We start from the raw sequence: 20,866 nt of genomic DNA on the forward strand, positions 1-20,866 counted from the left end.
GTAGCTACTGGAAGAAACAAAAGAGGTTATTGGTACAACCCAGTATTCACTTAATGAATTGGTTAATGCAAGAGGTTCCATCAGACACGTGCCTGACTTAAAATCCTGGTTTTATGTACAAGTGAAATGAATTTAGTGGTCTCATTATTTGCCATGTGGGTAGAAAGTCAAAACAGAAGAATATTTGGTACAATTTTTTCATGTTTTCTCAGCACTGGAATAGCAAGGAATGCTGGAGTGGACTGTGCTGAGCAGTATGAGGGAAGCGGGTACAGAATGTTGTTGTGCCATTGCAGACTTTAACTAGTGCTTGTTGGGCTTTTATGAACAATTTTAACTTACATTTTGAAAGAAACTAGAAAATAAAAATACGTGGCAGTCTCCTGTGTGGAGGAAAATACTGCAATAACGATTTTAAAGCTTTTCTGTATGAGCCCATTCTGCATGTCTCACTGTCATTAACAATAACCATTCATGAACTATAGATATTTAGCTTATTTGTGTTCTCTTAACACCTTTCTGTTTCATAACAGTAATTACCTTTTACAGTTTTAGCTTAAAGGCATATTGAACTAAGCGGTGGTGTCTGCCATTATTCCTTGTAATCCTGTAGTGAATCAAAGCAACTTTTTACAAAACAAGATTCTCTCACTGTTGCAAAAGAGCTTTGGGGAAATCTGGTTTTTGTGGTTAAGGATCTTACTCTGATGCACAAGGAAAATTATGTGTAGCTTTTATTTGGCCCAAAGGATTCTTACAACATTATCCGTATTTCCTTTAATTTGTGGGATTTCTAGTAAATGGGCTTAAAAATAGGTCTGGGCAAAATGCCAGGGTACATATGAACAGCAAAAAAGCTTTGTACACTCTGAGCAGCTTGCTTTCACTTCTCTCTACATGCAGATTGTATTAACTGTGAAAAAAGGGGTAAATGGTCACCTTTTGGAGTGACTTGTGATTTCTCTTCTGCAACTCCTTTAAGATAGAAACTACTAAAAAGATGTTCTGACTCTGATAAAATCTGTACCATTTTTGACTATACTTCAGTTGAAATGGAAACAGAAGTTCCAAAAGGAGGCAGGAGGAGGTTACTAGTAATAATCATAACACAAGAACTTTGGGGGACTCAGTGGGATCAAAGTCGAACACCCCCACTATTGATGGGGTTCCTTGCCCTGGAAACAACATAAAATTAAGAAAATAGACGAAAAATGTAATGAGTTTTTTTTTCATCTGTTCATTCTCAGCAGTGTCTTCTGTCTTTTTTTCTAAGGGTTTGTCTACACAAGCATTTAGTTCATGGCAAGCTGGGGTGGTATGAATCTAGTCTGCCATGCATTAACTGTCAGTGTGAAGCCTGGTCACGTGCACTAACTGTGGTGTACTTTTATCTACTCCCGGTTCAAAGCAGGTAACACATTGACAAACTATTGTTGTGCATCGGCAGGGTCCACATGTATAGATAGCATTTGGCAGGCTAATGCAGAGTAGTTTTACACTCCAGCTTGCTGAGAACTAAATGTTTGTGTAGACAAGCCTTAAGACAGGGAAACATAGTGATGGTGATTATATTGCATAGATTCAATAGTAGTCTGACTTGAAAATCTGATTACCTTTCTCCCTTTGGTGATATTTAGCTTAGTCTTTGCTTAGAATCAGTTAGTTGAGTTCAGATGATTGAAAAATGCTTTCTTTCTTGAGGACAGACAAAAAGCCTAAAATAATGGCATGGTGCACCAGTGAGTGTCCCAGTGGTAAAATAGAGAAAAGTGAAAAAGTTACAAAGAATGTAGATAACAGAAAACCATCTTTCCTTCACCTTGATCTGTCATGTAGCTCACGCGTTCTGCTGTTTCCTAAAATTTGTCTTGCAGGAAGTTATTTTTGTCCTAGTTACTGAGATTTGGTTGATTTGATTTTTAACTGGAGCTTTGAACATAGCTCTGTAAAAACATATTTTACAGTGTGCGCCCTGGATGCTTTCCTCGCCTATAGCTACTTACTTTTGTGGACATTGACGAGGAAGGTTTTGAGCTTCTTCAGAGCAGAAATGTGCTATTAGAGTGGCTCCCTCAGAGGAGCATTATGTGCCCCTGCATAGTAGCAAAGATAAAAATGTCACTGTGGGGTCAGGTCTGTGGAGATAGGATTATGTCTTTGTTTTATGGGTCTCAGTTGCCAAGGAACTCTGCTTCTGGTGCTTTACATGGAGAAGAGTGGGCAAAAAGCGCAGATATTTGGGTCCCTGAGGTCACTGTTGTGCTAAAATCCATGCTTTTGTCGGTGATGGTCTTGGCCTTCCATAAAATCAAGACCCACTTGTGCCTGATAAAGGAGTAAGCTTTTAAAAAGAAATTATGTATGCCATTGACAGTAATGTAGTAATAATACTTTCTATCCAAGGATCTTGAATTGCTTTACGGATATTAAGCCTCACAGCATGCCTGTGAGGTAGGAAAGTATTGTTAGTTCTGTTTTACAGACAGGCAAATCACTTCACCTCTCTTAGGCTAAGTCTGCGCTACAAAGTTAAGTCAACTTAAGTTATGTCGATGTACAGCCACCGCTGTAATTAAACCACTGTTGCATGTCCACACTGTGCTGCTTGTAGCAGCTCCTACACAGAGAGCAGTGCACCCACTGTGCAACTGGCCACAGGGTGTTTTGGGAAGGGTTTGCAATGCCTTCTTTGGGAAAGGTTCAGCATCACATGATGCAGGTTTCTCAATCCCATCATTCCATAGGCATCCCTACTAGGTTTTAGCTGCTCTTCAACTGCCCTGGTAACCTGTGAGCCAGCCATCTCTGTCAGAAAGACACCTGGATCCTGCACTGCTCTTCAGTATTGTGCTGTGTGTTATGAACACGAGACTATTAGAGGAGTTCAATGCGGGGGTTATTCGGCTGAGGGAGGCCTTGAAGGAACATTTTAACACAGAGTCACAGTAATGTGTGTTGCTGTTGTGTGCTGAGCCTGGCATTGTTTGTTTGTACCATGCTCTGAACCTTGTAATGATTGCTGTGTGTGTCCAACTATAACAACGCAGAGGCATCTATTACTGTTGTCTTGATTGTTAGCAGCAGCCACCGTGTGATGGAGAATAATAAAGATAAATTAAGTTTCCATAAGTAGATTTTTATTCCACTTCCATGCAAACATAGCTATGTAATGCTGAGGTAAACGTCATACATGCAGAGGAAAATATCTTTAAAGGGTATGGAAGAGGGAATTCAAAAGCACATACACTAACGATGCTCTCGCAGCTGGGTGTATGTGCGGCTGTTGTGTTTAATCACCCATGGGATGGAGTTAGGGTTGCCAGGTGTCCGGTTTTCAACCGGAACGCCTGGTCGAAAAGGGACCCTGGAGGTTCCAGTCAACACTGCCAACCAGGCCGTTAAAAGTCTAGTCGATGGCGCAGCGTGGGCCCGGGGCTAAGGCAGGCTCCCTGCCTGCCGTAACTACATGTGGCTCCCGAAAATGGCTGCCAGGTCCTTGCAGCCCCTAGACACATGGCCAGCCAAGGAGGCTCTGCGTGCTGCCCCTACCCCAGTGCTGGCTCCGCAGCTCCCATTGGGTGTGAACCGCAACCAATGGGAGCTGTGGGGGCCGACCCTTTCCATTAAACAGCATACTTACCCAGTTAGATACTCATATTTAACTTGTCTTGAAAGACTTTGCCATGTCTTTTACCATTGGTGGGCACCTGCAACGTCCATTTGTGTTAACTGAGCTCTGCAGCTTCAGAACTCCATACAGGAGCACTGGATTGACCTGATCCCACATGAGTGAGAGCCTAGAGCACTAGTTGTATCCAGATCCCATCATCTCTATCCTGAATTCCCAGTCTTTCTTCCTGGCTCTGGACTAAATCACAGGAGCACATTCCTCCTCCTCAGTGACAAGAGAAAAAATTGAAATTAAATGTTTTGTGTAAAATACAGGAAAAAATAGAGATGAAAAATGGAATGTTGTATCTGCAGAGTCTCAGTAACTTAGTGGAAGCAGTGTTTTCCCTCTCACTCTTGCAGAGCTGAGAACCATAGAATCTAGCAATCTAGGATACCTGTTTTCCCCTGAATCTCTTGCCTCTTTTGGTTTCAGTGAACATGATTTAGCAGCTTCAAAGATCTTGGAGGTAGAAAATTCTTCCATTTCCAGGACTAATTTTTCAGTCAGGTGATTTCTTTCCACACAGTCCTGGCAACCTTCAAAGCTCTAAAGCTTTAGTTGAATCGCAAATTCTAGCTGTTCTTCAAATTTACCTCCCTCACTTAAGATATAGTTCCCAGCTGCCCTGAAGAAAAAGGCTCCTATTGTTTCATCCTAGCCCAAGGTTAAATTACCAACGGCAGCTCACTGTAGTAGTGATAATCAATTCAATTTTTTTTAATGGTTAGCATGATGATCTGCTTGCCCTGGTGTTGGCTGCTGGTAGATGCAGGAAATCCTTAACTGTTTTAACACCACTGAGTATGAACTGTTATAGCAGTGAAGGGCCATCCTAGGTGCATCTGGGGCTACTCTGCACTGGTTGAGATCTGTCTTGGAAGAGGGTACCACAGAGATGCCAGTTTGAAGCGAAACCCAGGCTCAAATGTTGTGGCATGCACAGACACCATTGTTCTCCCCCTCCAATCTCCCCCCCCCCCCCCGACCCTCAGAGTTCAGTGTGGACACGAATCCTCTCAGCAAAATCACAGAAAATCCTGGGTTGAAATTTCAGTGTTGTAGCTGGTTCTTGGCTGTATGTTTCCTGTCCTTTGGGCTCTGCTCTGTTGGACGCAATCTGGAAGCTGGCTAGATGCGTGAGTGGCTACTGTCAATTTACTGTGCTTCCCTAAATTTGCTCTCCTCAGCAAGCTACATCTTAGTTATCATCTTCTCACCTTAGTGGTCAGCAGGTGAGCACGTGAGTTAGCAATCTGTCTTTATTGGAGATGAGGAAGAGGTTGGCACAGATACCTTTTGGAACTGAGAAGAGAAATTTGTGGTTCTTTTATAATTAAACGTACTCAGTTTTACTTTCCAGCTAGCAGTGTCAGTGCAGTAAACCAGTGGTTTTCAAACTGCGGGTTGCGACCCATACTGAGTGGTGGAATGTAAGGCACTGGGTCGCGGCGGCTCTCATCAGCGCTGCTGACCGAGCTGTTAAAAGTCCCATCGGCGGTGCTGCCTGGCTAAGGCAGGCTAGTTCCTACCTCTTCTGACATCGCCCTGGAAGCGGCCAGCAGCAGGTCTGGCTCCTAGGCGGTGGGGTCACAGGGCTCCGTGTGCTGCTCCCCCCCCCCCCCCGAGCACCGGCTCCGCACTGGGGGGGGCTGTGCCTGCGAGCAAAAGCCGCTTGCACATCTCCGCCTAGGAGCCAGACCTGCTGCTGGCCACTTCCGCGGTGCCAAGACAGGCAAGGAAGCCTGCCTTAGCACCCCCGCTGCGCTGCTGACCGGGAGCCACCCAAGGTAAGCCTGTGCCCCAATCCCCAGCCCTGAGCCCCAGACTCGGAGCCCCCTCCTGCACCCAAACTCCTCCTCCTTGGCCCCACCCCAGAGCCTGCACCCCCAGCCCAGAGCCCTGCCCCCCTCCCGCACTCCTGCCCCAGCCCAGAGCGCCCCTCTCACACCATGAACCTCTCATTCACGGCCGCAGCCCGCACCCCAACCCTCATCCCCAGCTCCGTTGGGTCACGGGCATCAACAGTTTTCTTCAACTGGGTCACCAGAAAAAAAGTTTGAAAACCACTACTGTAAACGGATAAGGCCACGTTGGATGACGGGATAAGATGCAAGTAGCTAACACAGTGATTCTCAAACTTTTGTACTGGTGACCCCTTTCACATAGCAAGCCTCTTAGTGGACCCGTTTTATAAATTAAAAACACTTTTTTTATATATTTAACACCATTATAAATGCTCAAGGCAAAGCAGGGTTTGGGGTGACCCCCCATGTAATAACCTCATGACCCCCTGAGGGGTCCCGACCACCAGTTTGAGAATCCCTGAGCTAACAAATGGCACCAACAGTCTCCACTTTCCAATTCTCCTGTTTTTGGCAGACGATACAGATCATTGGGTCTTTCTCCTGCTTTGGTGACTATTGATGTGGAACATTGAGATAACCAGAGAAAATATCTAAAAAACAGAAAAGGGGAAACATCTTTTGTTTTTCCAAGTATACTGATGAAATTTGGCAAGGACACAGCAATATTGTTTACAGAAAAGAGTTCTGCAGTAGTACCTTAAATATGAACATAACTTCCTTTATTCTCCTCTTGCAAACAAACAGCCGATTAGCAGCAAGCATTCTAAATGGCAATAGCAAAGCTTGCTTGACAATGGAAGGTTTGGCACCTTGGTAACCTTCAGCCTGAAGAATTGACAGTAACTACTAGGTAATTGAGTCCAACTATGTAGTTGCACATCTTTTTCCTCTTCCTCCCAAGGTTATAGCGTGAACATGTTAACTGGCAACGTAAGGCAATACAATCCCTCATACACATACATAGAACCCTCTTTGAGTCTTCCTTTTACAGCGAATTGTTTTTTTAAAAAAAGACTTTAACTGCAAGACAGCAAATTTAATATTTTCAGTATCTTGGATGTGTTATGATTTACATTTGATTTTAGGCATAATTAGAAATGCAAGTAGAGCGCTTTGTGTTTTACCTCTGCTTCAACTATTTATGGCATGATATGCAAATTAACCAAGCTATGAATATTAAAGATTAGAGTATGTTACAAAGTATTGCTGCCTTTAATGAGTTCAGTAATGGGCACAGGGCTCTGCACACATTTTAATATGGGCGTATTTTATCTTTGTACTGTATTCTCTGCTCTGCAGCTATTCCTTCCATGTTTGGTTACATCCCAAGAGACCATGACCATTATTTAAAACATATCAAGCCCTGTATCAGCTGCAGTAGGTAGGTACTGTTTTCAAATGTGCCCGTGACAAACACTGCTGCAGCTATAAAAGAGTTTAGATAGATTATTTCATAGAGGCTGTTTCAGTTCTTGTATAGGTCAATCCGTTTCATCTACTGCAGTGTTGTAGATGGATCTCTGAGAATATAAAAGTGCTTGCTGACCTTTCAAGGTGCTTTGCAGTACTGGAAGGGAATCTTAAACATGTTTCAGCAAAAATGGAACTGCTTCATACAAAAATCACACTTACCAGAAAAAAAAATTAGCTGTTTTTCGCCAATCTGACTCATCTACATAAAATTCTTATGGTCTGATACACACACTATAGTAATTTGAGAGAAAGTCTTGTCTAGTGGTTAGTGTGGGACTGGGAGCCAGGACTCGTGGGGTTTAACTCTTGGTTTAACCATTTACTCACTAAATGGCCTTGGACAACTCAGTTAACATCTTTTTGTCTTGAAAAATGGGTATCATAGTTACACCAAAGGAGTTCTGTGAGGCTTCATTAATATCTCAGGGCTTTGAGATCCTCAGATGTACCGTGTTATGTAGATGAAAATTATTAACTGCAAACACAGGAAGTGCCCTTTGGAGAACAAATTTAGGAACATTTAAAGTCTCAACATTTTGGCCCTGATTCTGCAAGCTCTTTTGCTTTGACAGTCTGCTATGTGATGTGGTGTATCATTGATCCATGTGGGCACGAAGGTGCAGCCACACACAGCAGTTTGCAGGATTGGGTCCTTAATAAGGCAGGGCTAGGAAAACACTGAGATACTCAGAAAAGCTTAATTTTTCATGAAGAATGGGAGGGGGGAGTTAAGTATGCCACAGGGAGAGTGCTTTTCAAATTTAAGGTATTTAAATTACAAATTTGGTTGAGGAAGATTGTCAGCAGTTTTCAAAACAGCACTTCAATTCTTTTGAAATATTGTCGAGCAGCACTGGAGTAGTTAAGAAGTTTGGCACAGAAGGTTTTGGCCCAGAGGCAATTTACATTTTAAAAAAATCAATTCATCTGTATTTGAATAATCGCACATGTTTTGGGGGAAAAAACCCCACTAGGATTATACTGTTTTAAGATACTTCTGTGTTTAGGTAAAATTGGACCATAACATTTTTTATTTTTTTTTGGTTATTGACATTCAATTAATAGCTACTTAGCTTTTCCTACAAAAGTGTAATAGGAATTTATAGTGCTTTAACTTGCACCTGCTCTTAAAACAATAAAAACTTTATTTAGAACATTATGATGATCCATGTTCAATCATCTATAAAACAAACATGATTTTTTTAATAGGGGGTGAAATTAGTGCGTGAAGGTAATCTACTTACAATGTGAAATTGAAAGCCCAGAGATTTCCTTACCATTCTCCCTCCAATCTCCAGATTTTTCTCTGCTACTTAGGGATAAAAAATAAAAAGTGTACAAATCTGATTTCAAAAAAAGTAGGAAAATGTATCTCATGCTTTAAGTAAATCTGGGCGGTTGTAGGGCTTGCTCTGTCATTGTCTGTGTAGATTTTCTCCTTCCCCCTTTATAATATTCATTGGCACTTTCCATGGTGACAGGGCTTATGATCTTGGCATCTGTGGCACACCACGAAAAGTTCTCAGACTCTAGGATTACCTCCAAAATCCTGTAATTTCCCTGTGCCTCTTGGTAGTTACCCTGTGGACTGTAATTGTTGTTTCAGGGCTGCCTATGGGGTGCATTGCAGGTATGTGTCTTGAAAATTAGTGCACTGAAATTCTGAAGGAGCCATTATGTTGTGTTGGGTCAGTAGAATGTAGATAACAAAGAGCAATGCATATTCTAAACCTGTAATTGTTGTATACTCAAAACACAGAGGGTTGTAATATGAACAGAAAAGTCAGAAATTGAAAGTTAAAGGTGACTCTCCCACCCTAGTTGTTGCCACTTTTACCTTGATCTTGCAGCTCACGTGATTCAAAACCACACTGTGGTGATCCTTACAGTAACTAGACACAGTAAATGGCAATATTAATCTTACTTCTCCTAGCTTTTGTGTGTGGCATATATACATATGTACCTCTCTACCGGTCTTTAACAGAGGCAATGTTTGTTTGTTACCAGAGTATCAGGGCTCTTGGGTTCTGTTACTCATGTAACTGGCAAATGACCTAACTTCTCTTCACCCGTTTTGCCATCTAGAGGATGTAGATCATGTGAATGGCGCAATAATGTACAAAGGCTTTTTAAAACTCTTTGAGATCATCTGGCTAAATGCAGTACATGATCTGTGAGGTTTTTGGTTGGATCTCCACTCCCAAAAATCAGTATGTAGGGATCCAGGAGAGCTGAACTCCTGTACTGTAGCACCAATATTTCATCCCACATTCAGTTAAAAATACAATCCTCGGAGGCAAACATTTGGATGTGTATAAAAAAGGTGTTGTAATTAACACTGTTCTAATAAGCTTTTCATGTGGTGGTTTGCCAACTTTGTTGTAATTTTGTACACAAGGTGTGTCCTAAAAAAGCTTTCATAACCTGGGTGGAAAGCACTGTATGTTCATCAGGTGCTTAGTTCCTCACCTAAAATCTGGCACAGGTTTCACCATGTTTGCTATCAATTTAAATGCCTTTGATCAACAACCAGATGCACAAACAGTCTTTGAAATAGCTCTCATATGACCATGGATGCTAGATATGCAGTTAAATTCCTGTAGAATTTAACTTCCTTTATGTGAACCCTTAAAGGCAAGCCTATATTTCCATTAATGATCAAGCTCATATGCAGTTGTAGCTTCACTTTATAGAGCATATTAAAAGTTTAATGTATAAATGCCTTCATTGGCCAAAACTTTTTGGCAGTGATGTCTGCTTACACTGGAAATGGTACAGAAAGAGACAGTCTTAATAGCTTCAAAGAGATTTTTGTCCTTGAAGGGTTAATTATATTATGCATATTGTTTTTTTTTAAAGCACAAGAAAATAAACTGTAGCCAGAAGTAAGAAGTGATTAATTTCAGACACATATGTAAGCAAAGTTCCCTTCTTTTATGTAGTTTGGTAACAGTAGACTATGCAGTAACTGAAAAGTAAAGGCAATTGAATTACAGGCTCCTGTCCAAACGGAGTGTGCTTTTTTTTTATACAACCTCCATTGCATCAGAACTAGGCAGTATTCCTGATGTTCTCATGTGTGTTAATGCTGACTCACAGACTAACTTGCACAAGAAAAAATAACACACAGGCAGCTCCACCATACTAGGTAATGAGCTCAAGCAAGAAGCAGCGTCTGATGTTTTGTAAGCTCTCTTAATTGACCTTTTAAGACATACTTATTTTAAGGTTTTTTGTTCCGTATTGCCATGATGGTAGAACTGAGTCATGCAGGATATATACTGCTAGCAAATGCTGTTGTGTAGAAGGAGTGAGGGTAATAAAATTCAGCATGACACTTGTCTTTGATGTGTTATGGATATGAATTAATGTCTGTAATGGAATGCAGGAAAGGCACACTTGCAGAAAGCATGATAATAGTAGCCAGTGTTCTCTCTGGAGATGCTTATGTTTGTGAGTTAGCCTGGACTTCAGAAGCTTTTATTAGATTGTTACAATTAAATTTTGCAAAATAATTTTATTTATTTTATATCTATGCCTCACCCTCTCCCTTGTAGCAACCTGCAAAAATTAAATGTTTTGTTCTCCAGATTTGCTTGTCCTTGATTTGATAAGCTCTTAAAATCTGCAGTGAGTAAGAAAAAAAATAATTACAAAATAATTGAAATAGCATGCTTTGCCTTGGTGATATTACTGTACTTTTTGAGACAGAATCCAGTGTGACTGTATGACCTCAAGCACTAGTGTTTCATTGAGGCTGTGTAAGTGACTCACCTTGCAGTATGACAGATCTCTTCGTAAATCTAATGCCTGGGTGTCAGAGGCTGCTGCTGGAGGGCTTTGTAATTTCAGGAGGAAAGCTCCAAGTAACTGTTATGTTGGGCTCCTTTAATAAAGGATTTGTGCCCACTTTGTTAGGCTAGATTACCAGCATTAATTTAATTAACTTCATCTTTTCCCCTCTTCCCCTGAGGTATGTGAACATCTAATGCATTCCTTTCTGTGCTCGTTTTTTAAAATCATAAACCAAATATATCTGTCCTGTGTGTTGCATATCTGTTCTGCATGCGCTGTTTGCATGCTACTTATTAATATTTGCAAAATTAGTTTCCACTATCTTAATAAACCAGAATTAATCCTATTCAGCAATTGTCACTTGCTGCTACACTAAAAATAGGGTGGATTAGCATTGGTTACTGCTTCCAACTCAGCATTTCAAAATAAATCATTACTCCTTTTTAATGCTTTGAAGCTACAGAAACAAATGCAGCCAAAAAAAAAAAAAAAAGATTCTCAATATGACTGTCGGTTGATTACTGAAGATAACCTTGTTTTCCTTCTCCTGACAGGGGCTGGCATTAAATTATACTGGCATTTGCACAATTTCATGTTTGTGATTGAGTTCCTCGCTCCCTCTTTGCTGAAAAGACAGTGGCTTGTAATTCATGTTCTTTGGGGGAGACAGACAAACAACATGCAATGCTGTTTTATTTCCTTATTGTGGAGAGTGGTATCGCTGACCCTCTTGTGTATCCCTACTGCCCCCGTCTACACGATCTTTTCGATACTGGTATTCCCTTTTTGGTGGAGTTACAGTGAGTAGGCACTTAGAGACTATAATTCAGCCACCAAGTGTTGTAGTGAACTGTTGCATATTTTTCCTTAGTCCTGTATGGAAGGTGTATTTCCTCAGAAACGGTGGGGAGAAGGGTCTATGCTTCTGTTAACCATAAGTACCCCTCCAGTTCCTGTGTGGATTTCCTAAGGAATTTAGGAGTAAGGGAACTTTACACAGTTAATTGGTTGAGGATGAGCCAAAGGAGAACCATGTATTTTGGTGACCAAGTTTTAAAAGGGAATTAGGCATCCTGCTTCACTCCTGCACCGTTATGTTTTCAGCAGAGAAAATGCTGTTCATTTTTTCCTTCTGAAGCTGGTTCTATTGTTCCTTTCAAATGTGCCTCTTCCATGCTAGAAATCCCCTAGCAGCCTTAAATTGAAGGGTGTGATTTTCTTTCTCTCTCCTCATTTACAGAAGAAAGGGAAGTTTCTTTTGACCCACTGGGGCCTTCAAGGGCAGGACTTTTCAGCTATTTTCTTTTGATGAGAGTTTTGGCTGGGGATAGCTGTGAAAGCTTTTCTATCGAGTTTTGTTTACAGCCCTCAGAGGGTCACTGAATCTTTTATTTTTCTGACGTCCAGCTGCTTTTCAGTACACCTTACTTTTAAGAAAGCAATTATGACAGGGATCTTTCTTTTAAAATAAATAAGTTGTGCTTTGGTTGTCTCTGAGCTTTATATGTTGTCTAAGGAAAAGACCATTTAAATACATTATTTCATTACTTCTGCTTCCTAAAGGAGCTGTGATGGTAGCAGCTTGTTCTAGGTAGATAACTTTTTCCCTCAGGGAAAGTTAGTGTGGTCCAGACCACTTGGGCATTTCAACAAACAAGTCATTTAGAAGAAGCAAACCTCCAGCATCCAAAGTGCTGTGTAGCTTCAACAGAGCAGTATTGGGATATTCACAGAACTGTAACATGTCTTATGTCAAATAATGCCTAAACTTTTTAGGAATGTGTTAAGACTAGGGCTATGGCTTTCCTAAAAATATGTTTTAATGTAAATTTTGTTTTGATAGATGCCTAAAAGTTCCCAACAAGAGGTTTTCAGCCAGAAAAGAAAATTATCTTTTTTTCAGTTGACTTTCAATGCATCTTATTTCTTTATTTGAAAAAAAACATCAAATTTAGTTACATTTTTTCCCATTTGAGCTAAAGTGTTGTGCATAGGAGGTGGGGACACTTTCTTGGTCTGATTAAAAATTCTTAAAATAAAAGACAATTTAAAAGAGAACAAACTGACCACATGAAGAAGAACCTGTATTGCCCTATACAGTGACTAGGACTTGATTACACAGAAGTAGCTCCATTTGGTGCAGTATTGTGAACCAGTAATTTACACCTTTAACTTCTAAGTGCATTTTCCTTCTATTTCAGAACAGGGCACTCGCAAGGTTAATATAGTGAAAACCAAATTTTAAACAATTCAAAGGACTTATTGGTCCTCTTTTTCTGAACAAAGAGTTTGGAGAAAGACTAGCATTACTTTGGAAGGTCAAGACCTGTCAGGTATAAGACAATGTTACCATTATCAGAAACTCTCAGCAAGTTCTTCAGGAGTGTACAGTGACAAATAGCATTTGTGGTTTTTATTCAGTCTTCCAAGATTACTTTATGTTAGCTCTCTGTCCACCAGTTGGATTCACCATGGTAGAACATGGGCCATAAAAGGGTGGAAGAAAGATAGCCAAGGACCAGAAAACATTTTTCTGAACACTGGGCCAGGACTAGTGCTTTGAAAAGCTTACTGGTCCTAGGGTGACCAGATAACAAGGGTGAGAAATCGGGACGGGGGTAACTGGCACCTATATAAGACAAAGCCCCAAATATCGGGACTGTCCCTATAAAATCGGGACATCTGGTCACCTAACTAGTCCTGACAGCGTTTGCTTTAATTTTCTTATAGTGTTTCTAGACCTGGCAGGTTGTGAAATATCAGAAATTAAAATTTGTCATTTTAATTTGATTGAGGCAAGCTGGTAATCAGAATGATGCAATTTTTAAATTTGGATCCTTCATGAAACATCATAGCAACAGATGAATACTTTATATGGAATGCCCCTGGAAGTCCAGGTTCTTGTCTATATTGCCCCACAGTTTGGACAATGGAGGTGTGAATGTCTGTGCTCATCAAAGTGCTGCGCTGCAGTTCCCTCTCGTGGGCACTGCAGGTGCAAACGAAAACCTCCCACAGCATGTACACGAGAAAATTACAGCACAGCACTTTGGTGTGTACTGATTTCACAACCCCATAGTCTGAACTGCTAGGCAGTGTAGACATGCCTTAAAAACCGTTTCAAGCTCTGGCAATTCATGGTGGTTTAAGGGGAAGTCTTTTTTCTAGTGTTATTTTGGTACTACTTAAGGAGTGTATCCTGGACCATTGTGACCTTAATTTCTGGGGGTAACAATGTGGTATCTTCTTAGCACGACTTCTTTATTTTAAGGGAAAATACAAACGAAATCCTACTCCATCATAGCTAAACCCACCCAGCATTTCTAAGAGGTAACACATATATTTTGTATTAAAATGGGGAGCAGACAGTAGGTTGAAATCTTTAACAGGCTTGTCATAGAAGATGATATTCTAGAATTTCATTGGAAGAGTGCCGATTTTAACTTGGTCTATTTTGCACCACTAAAAGAAGTTACTTCTAGCTGATGTTATGGTAGATACAAAAGATGGGTAAGCAACTGGGAGAGGTTACAGATGAGGAAAGTTGCATGTAAATGTGAAGCTTTCAGTGCTATACTCCAAATCTGACTATATATATATATATTTTTAAGGAAACTCTGCTGTAAGTTTCCCCATAAGATGTTTTGGTGTGTTCATTCCATTTTCCATGCAAAATAATCTGTTTGTCTGATATCCCCATTGACTCCACTAATTGATTCATCTGTAGTGTTAAAGGAAAACCATGCTTATCTACTCCGTAGTACCTTTTCTTTGCTACTTCTGTTTGTGGCGTTCAGCCGTCTTTAGCTCTTTCCATTCATGTTGCATTGTCTAATTTTCAGAAGCAGGGGGATTGATTGAGTACCAAAAAAAAAAGGTACCATCTGGTACTTCCCTAATCTCTCATATATCTCTAAGGGAGCTCTTACCATAAGAAAAGAGAGATCATTCTTGACCCAGGATTGGCTTGCCATATAGCCGTGGCTTCCTTCATAGAAGGTTGAGTGGTAAACTTTTTTGCTGTTCGTTTCCCATTGCACGAGGACCCTGGGTTTGATACCATCCACTGGGATGCAGTTCTGCTGAGGTTTCTTCTAGCAAGTGGGAAACAACATCAAGAGCAGCTGTTTTGCTTCTCTGGGTTAAGGTTGCTGTATAGTAATGAAATTTCTTATGAGACCATGATCCCAAACGTTTCCTTTTCTCCTTGAGTCCAGCAGAGGTGATGACAAGAGAGACTCTGAAATACAATCAGAAATTTGGAGAGAGTGACTGGTGTGGGGAAAATCTCCATTTTTTCAAATAGGATTGTTTTATTTTTAAAGCGATGGACAATTCTTGGAAGAGGAGGTGGGAACAGTGTGGTTAGCCCATGAGACTAGGAGCCAGGAGATGTGGTGTCTGCTCCCAGCTCTGCACAGAATTGTTGTGTGACCTTGGGCACCACTCTGTGCCTTAGTTTCCTCATCCGCAAAATAGGGAAAACTTGGCTCATGGTGTGTTCGGATTAAATTGTTAATGTCTTCTCAATGCGCTCTGAGATCCTTGGTTGGAAGGATTAGAGGACTGCCAAGTATTGTTATGAGGTTGATAGTCCTGTAAATGTGTTAGTGTCTTTTGCTGGAATGAAAAGAAAAGCCAGGCTTGCTTCCAACCTCTGTAATCTCAAAAGTGGCAGTGTTTTGCTTTGATTCTGCAGAGTTGAATTTAATGCACCAAGTATACATATGAACAGTAAAAACCAGGCATGCACACACTAAATAAGAAGTGATTGGGGAGAGCCCCACATATTTGCATTATCTGTAGCTACTTTCTACTAAAGGTGGCCTGATTTAATCTTTATTTTTTTTAAGTTTTGAATTTTATCTGTGACACCATATGAGCAGAGGAATTGGAACCAACCACAGAGCATTAATTGAAATAAAAAAACGTTCTGTGCAGGAAACAAGTAAGAAACGCAAGACCCCACCCCCTTTCCCAGAAAAAGCACCAGCATGCTCAATAAATGTTAAGGTAATTTAAAATTTGAATCTGGGAGACAATGTGACTAGGATTTCATTACTTAAGCAAATGGATTTGCTTTTAGTGGATGCAGCCACAGACTGAGAAGCTTTCCCAAGGGGTAAACGTTTTCCTGTGTTTGAAAAGCTTTCTTGTGTGTTAAGGAAGGGGGAGGGGGGCCATGAATGTTGCTCCATATGCACTGAGGACTCTGGAGCATCTTTATTTAGTACTGATTTGGGCATCATTTTTAAATGCTTGTTGTAGGGAGATTCTTGTAGAGGTTTTAAACCTTTCATCTGTTGTCATGGGGCAGAGAGATCTGAGCCAGAGTGAAGGAATGAGAAGCCCCCTTAGTGGGATGGGTGGGTAGTGTGTTCTGGAGCAGATGTGCTTCCTTTGACTAATTTCTTCCTCACGCTGGAGGAGTTAAACAGCAGCAGTGCCAGCTCTGCAGACTGTTTGGAATAGTTTAAATGCTTTGACACTCTGGATGTACTAGATGGCAGAGGAGGCAGTTTACAGCGTAATTCATATGCAAAACTGCACTATAAATTTAAAACCTGTCTCAGTTGCCGTGGCACCACTAAGCATTTCATCAGCATACAGTACAGTATTTCTGCCATCTTTGTTTGCATTGCAGTGACTCATCAAAAGTCTGTCTTGTACCAACACTGAGAGCATTCCTCTGGCACTGATATTTCTCTGTTTTTAAAGCTTCGCTTTGAAACTGGCATTTACTTCAGGTCCCTAATCAAAGGGCTCTATTCATTGCAGAGAGCAGCCTGAATGTTAATCTGCATCCGGCCTATTCATTTAGATGCTATGCACTGCCGTCGAGATTTGACTTGGTAAAAGCTTGAGCTACAGCAGATACAAACGGAGGTTTTGATACTATTTTTTTCCCCCTGAACGATCTTCGTTGCTGCAGTTAGTGTAGCAGACGGAGGCGATAAAAAGGGACTTAAGAAATCCTTCACTGAGCAGCAGTACCTTGGATCATTCGTTGTTTAAGGTATGTTCGCATGGTATCATATGAGGGGGCATAGAAGTTCCTTGCTTTGAAGAAATCTCTTTTAAACCATGTAGATACAATTAAATTGGCTTTGAGCATGTTCTCTTTTCTTCCTGTTCCTCAGTGGCTTTCCAGATAGTACTTTTTTCCAGCAGTGTGAACAGAGAAGTTCTTTGTAGGTTATTTTTCTTTTCAGAGGAGATTTAAAAAAAAATAAAATTACCAGGTAAACTTCTTATGCCATCGTCATGAGGATTTGGTGCTAGTTAAACACAGTTTACTCAGTACCATCAAGTGCAAACATAATTTGAGATCTTCTGTTCTCTTAAGGGGGGGGTGTGATGGTGGGCAGGGGATTCTTGGGGTGTAGCCTTTATTTGGGCTAATAAGCACTGATTGGCTTTTCTGGAATTTTATGCACTAAAATGACCTAATTTAATCTTACTGCTCCTATAAGGCTTGTTTCAGAGCTTGCCTCTTTCTGTACTGAAAAGGAGAAATTATTTTCATCCTCACAAGGTGCCGATACCCTAAACCAGCACACTCTGTGCTGTTATTTGATGCAAAGTCGAAAGTCGGATAGGCTGAAGATATTTTTTTTTACCTGAGTTTGTTCTGAGGCATTCTTGATAGTCCTGTTTCTGATTTCAGAAGATGGGGTTGTTCCTATTACGGGGTGCGTGTCTCGCCTTGGATTGGACTTGCACTATGTCCCCTGCAGAATCCCTTTTTAATATGACCAGGAACAGAACATAGGGCACTGACCGGAGGGGGACGTATGTGGAGACACTCTTGCCCTCGTCTGTATTTAAAAGAAAAAACAAATGACTTGATGTTAAGTTTACTGCAGTACCTTGGTTTTGTTTGTTTGGGCTCAATTACCTGGCTTAATTTTGATACCCTTTCAATGAAATGGCGTTTATAATTCCACTTAGAAGCAGTTTAACTCTGAATATTTTCTTTTTTAAAACAAGTGTAGGGGAATCGTCTAGGATCGTGAAAATATGTTTTCATTGCAGTAACGGCTTAGACAGAATGCTATATTTATTTCAGACAAAATGGCACATTGTTTTGTAACTATTTTATCTCGAGTTTCAGCAGGTATTTTTTATCCATTTCCACAGGTCTGTTGACTATTAATAGGGCTACCTTACTATTCATTCTGACTCTGTTACCATCCATATTATCCTGTTTACTTTAAACTCCAGAGGAAAGAACCAATGATAAATTTAAAAAAAAATTGAGAATATTTGAATATTTAAATACATTGTTTTAAAAAGTTTGTTTAAAAACAGCAATAAGTAATTTTATAAATAGTTGGTGTTGTACATCAGCCCTTAGGTTTAGTTTTGAGTCTTCAGTTGTGTTAGGTTGTTTGTTTTTGTTTTTATTTGTTTGTTGCAGAGAACTGTCTAAAAATACTGTTTTTTTTCTCTCTGCCTTCTTCATTTTTCAGATGTGCCCTACTTTGGATACTTCTGCATTGCATGTCTAAGGAGCTCCAACTAATCCTGAGCCATGTCACAGATGCTGCACATAGAAATTCCCAACTTTGGGAACACCGTCTTGGGCTGCCTGAATGAGCAGAGGCTGCTGGGGCTTTACTGTGATGTCTCCATAGTTGTCAAAGGCCAAGCCTTCAAGGCACATCGTGCAGTGTTAGCAGCCAGCAGCCTGTACTTCAGAGACTTGTTTAGCGGGAACAGCAAAAGTGCATTTGAGCTCCCAGGTACGGTGCCACCAGCCTGCTTCCAGCAAATCCTTTCATTTTGTTACACTGGGAAACTCACAATGGCCGCGAGTGAACAGCTGGTAGTGATGTACACTGCAGGTTTCCTACAGATCCAACATATCATAGAAAAAGGGACAGACTTGATGTTCAAAGTGAGTTCTCCCCACTGTGACTCTCAAACCACCATGATAGAAGATCCTAGTTCGGAACCTCAGAGCCCTTGTAACCAATTGCAGTCTGCTTCTGTGCCCTACGTCATGTCCCCTTCCATGCCCATCCCGCTCCTCACCCGGGTGAAACACGAAAATCTTGAGCTGCAACCCACAGCAGTGGCAGGCCTTCCTGCCAAGCGACCCTTGGAAGCCAGCACTCGGGATAGTACAGGAGGGAGCGTTTCTAATGCTGCTCCACTAAAGTTGTCTCGTGTTTCATACTATGGAATGCCCAGTTTAGCTACTCTCATCCCAAACATACAGCAAGTGCAGTACTCCCAAGGGGAGCGGACGAGCCCAGGAGCCAGCAGCATTCCAACTACTGATAGTCCCACTTCCTACCACAATGAGGAGGATGAAGAAGATGATGAGGCTTATGATACCATGGTCGAAGAACAGTATGGTCAGATGTACATCAAATCCTCAGGAGGATATTCAGGTAATAAACCAAAACGTTCCATTTCCCTAACCCCTTTGTTTTTCTCTTCCTCTTTAAGTTGCCACTTGGTCCTTTTTTCCTTTGTCCAGAATATATTTTTTGGACTGTTCATCAGGTTTTTTTATATCCTGCTTGTTTACACATGAAGATTTGTGTTTGTGAATTTAATGCTGTTGAAAACTGCTGGCCTGACAGCCCAGGAAACTTGAATTCTCTATCCACAGAACCGGTACAGCATGGGCAGAGGACAATACAAACTTCACCACCACCACTCCACTAATGTGCCTCTTCTCAGAACTGGAGAGACCACATGTAGGGGTGAGAGTGTAGTGCAGTGGCCATAGTCTATTTAATTCTTAGCCTCCTCCTGTTGGCAGTCTCAGCCAGGGACTCCATTTGTTTTGTGCTTTTGTAACATGGACACCTATCCATTAACTGCTGAACTGAGAGTGCCAACTAATTTCACATACAGTAGGTCATCCAAGAGCTACCTCAACCACTACCCATCCTGGTTTGGATTAGAACCGGCAATCTGAAGGTGAAAGGCTTTATCTCCAATTGCAAATCACCTCATCCATTTATTTCCCCACTACTTCCTCCCTTTTTTACAAAAATCAATTACAATGTATGTCTTGCACTCTCCATCCAAATACCTCAAATAAATCAGATTTCTGGTATATCAGAAAGAATTTAAACAAACCTTTCTCCTCCTATCCCTAACCTATATATCCTAGCCAAGATTTTTATCTTGAATGCTGTCAGTTAAGTTCCCGTTTTCCCTTCAGAAATAATTGATAGGACTAGTGAAAAGTCTTCATTAACCTAACTCCTCACCTGGTAGTACTGCACTGTGAAAGCATTAGCTAAAGGAGAACACTGTCTCAGCAAGGAATGGCTAGACAAGGAACTACTGGGTTCTGCCACCAAGGACACACAGGTGTTTTGATTTTGCAGTATGAGTATATGGGGGACATTCTCTTTTCTGCTTCCCTCACAAGTGATAAACTTTTCTGAAAAACAACCGTATTGGCCTTGTTCATCTTCAAGATCTTGAACTGACATTTGGAAATGTCTCTGGTGCCTGTTTGGTTTGGCTTTTTTGGAGGGCTAGAGAGGAGGATAGAGGCTATGTGGTAGCAAACACGTGGGGAATCTAATCTCAACAGCTAGCATTTCTCTCTGAGGCATTTCAAAAGAACATATTGGGAGATGTATGTTCTTTCTGCATTCCAAAAAGAGGCTCCTGGATGAACACAGTGGACTCTTAATTGGTGCTGCAGGTGTTTGAGAATGCAGCTTTGATTTGTATTCAGTTCCTGGGTGGAAACATATTTCATGGTTTTCTTGAGATTTCTCAAGCTGGCAATGCAGAATTTTCTTTAGTCTGTGCTTAGTTTTCACTGTTACTATTTCCCGTTGTAATTGCTGGATCAAAAATGACTAATTTGAAAATATTAACTCTCTCACATATGCTGAAAAGTTGGCTTCCTTTCCTTGGAACCATTTTATTTTTAGAGATGGGTAGAAAATGTTGCATTAACAACCTCTGTTTGATCCAGTTATGTAATTCATGGTGGTGGTAATTCTCAGCACCAAGACACTCCCAAGTGTGGCTTTCCAACCCTCTCCATAAAAACAGACCCCCCAAACTTCCGTTTGAA

General features: G+C 40.9%; 1 protein-coding gene across 8 annotated transcripts in view; it reads left to right on the top strand.

The window, feature by feature from the left end:
* The window catches only part of NACC2 (NACC family member 2), an 84,207-nt gene that overhangs the window by 37,198 nt on the left and 26,143 nt on the right, over positions 1-20,866 (top strand). For 5 of the 8 annotated variants that reach the window (XM_039506684.1, XM_039506681.1, XM_039506689.1 and 2 more), the window contains exon 2: positions 18,279-19,205. In XM_039506684.1, the coding sequence (XP_039362618.1) occupies positions 18,341-19,205 (865 nt within the window). In that variant the 5' untranslated portion in view covers positions 18,279-18,340. Of the gene's footprint in view, positions 1-3; positions 33-16,669; positions 16,823-18,278; positions 19,206-20,866 lie in introns of those variants that run through there. The other 3 variants (XM_039506686.1, XM_039506683.1, XM_039506685.1) reach the window with 3 other exon arrangements.

Source organism: Mauremys reevesii, linkage group 19 (genome assembly GCF_016161935.1).
Source record: "Mauremys reevesii isolate NIE-2019 linkage group 19, ASM1616193v1, whole genome shotgun sequence".
NCBI lineage: Eukaryota > Metazoa > Chordata > Testudines > Geoemydidae > Mauremys > Mauremys reevesii.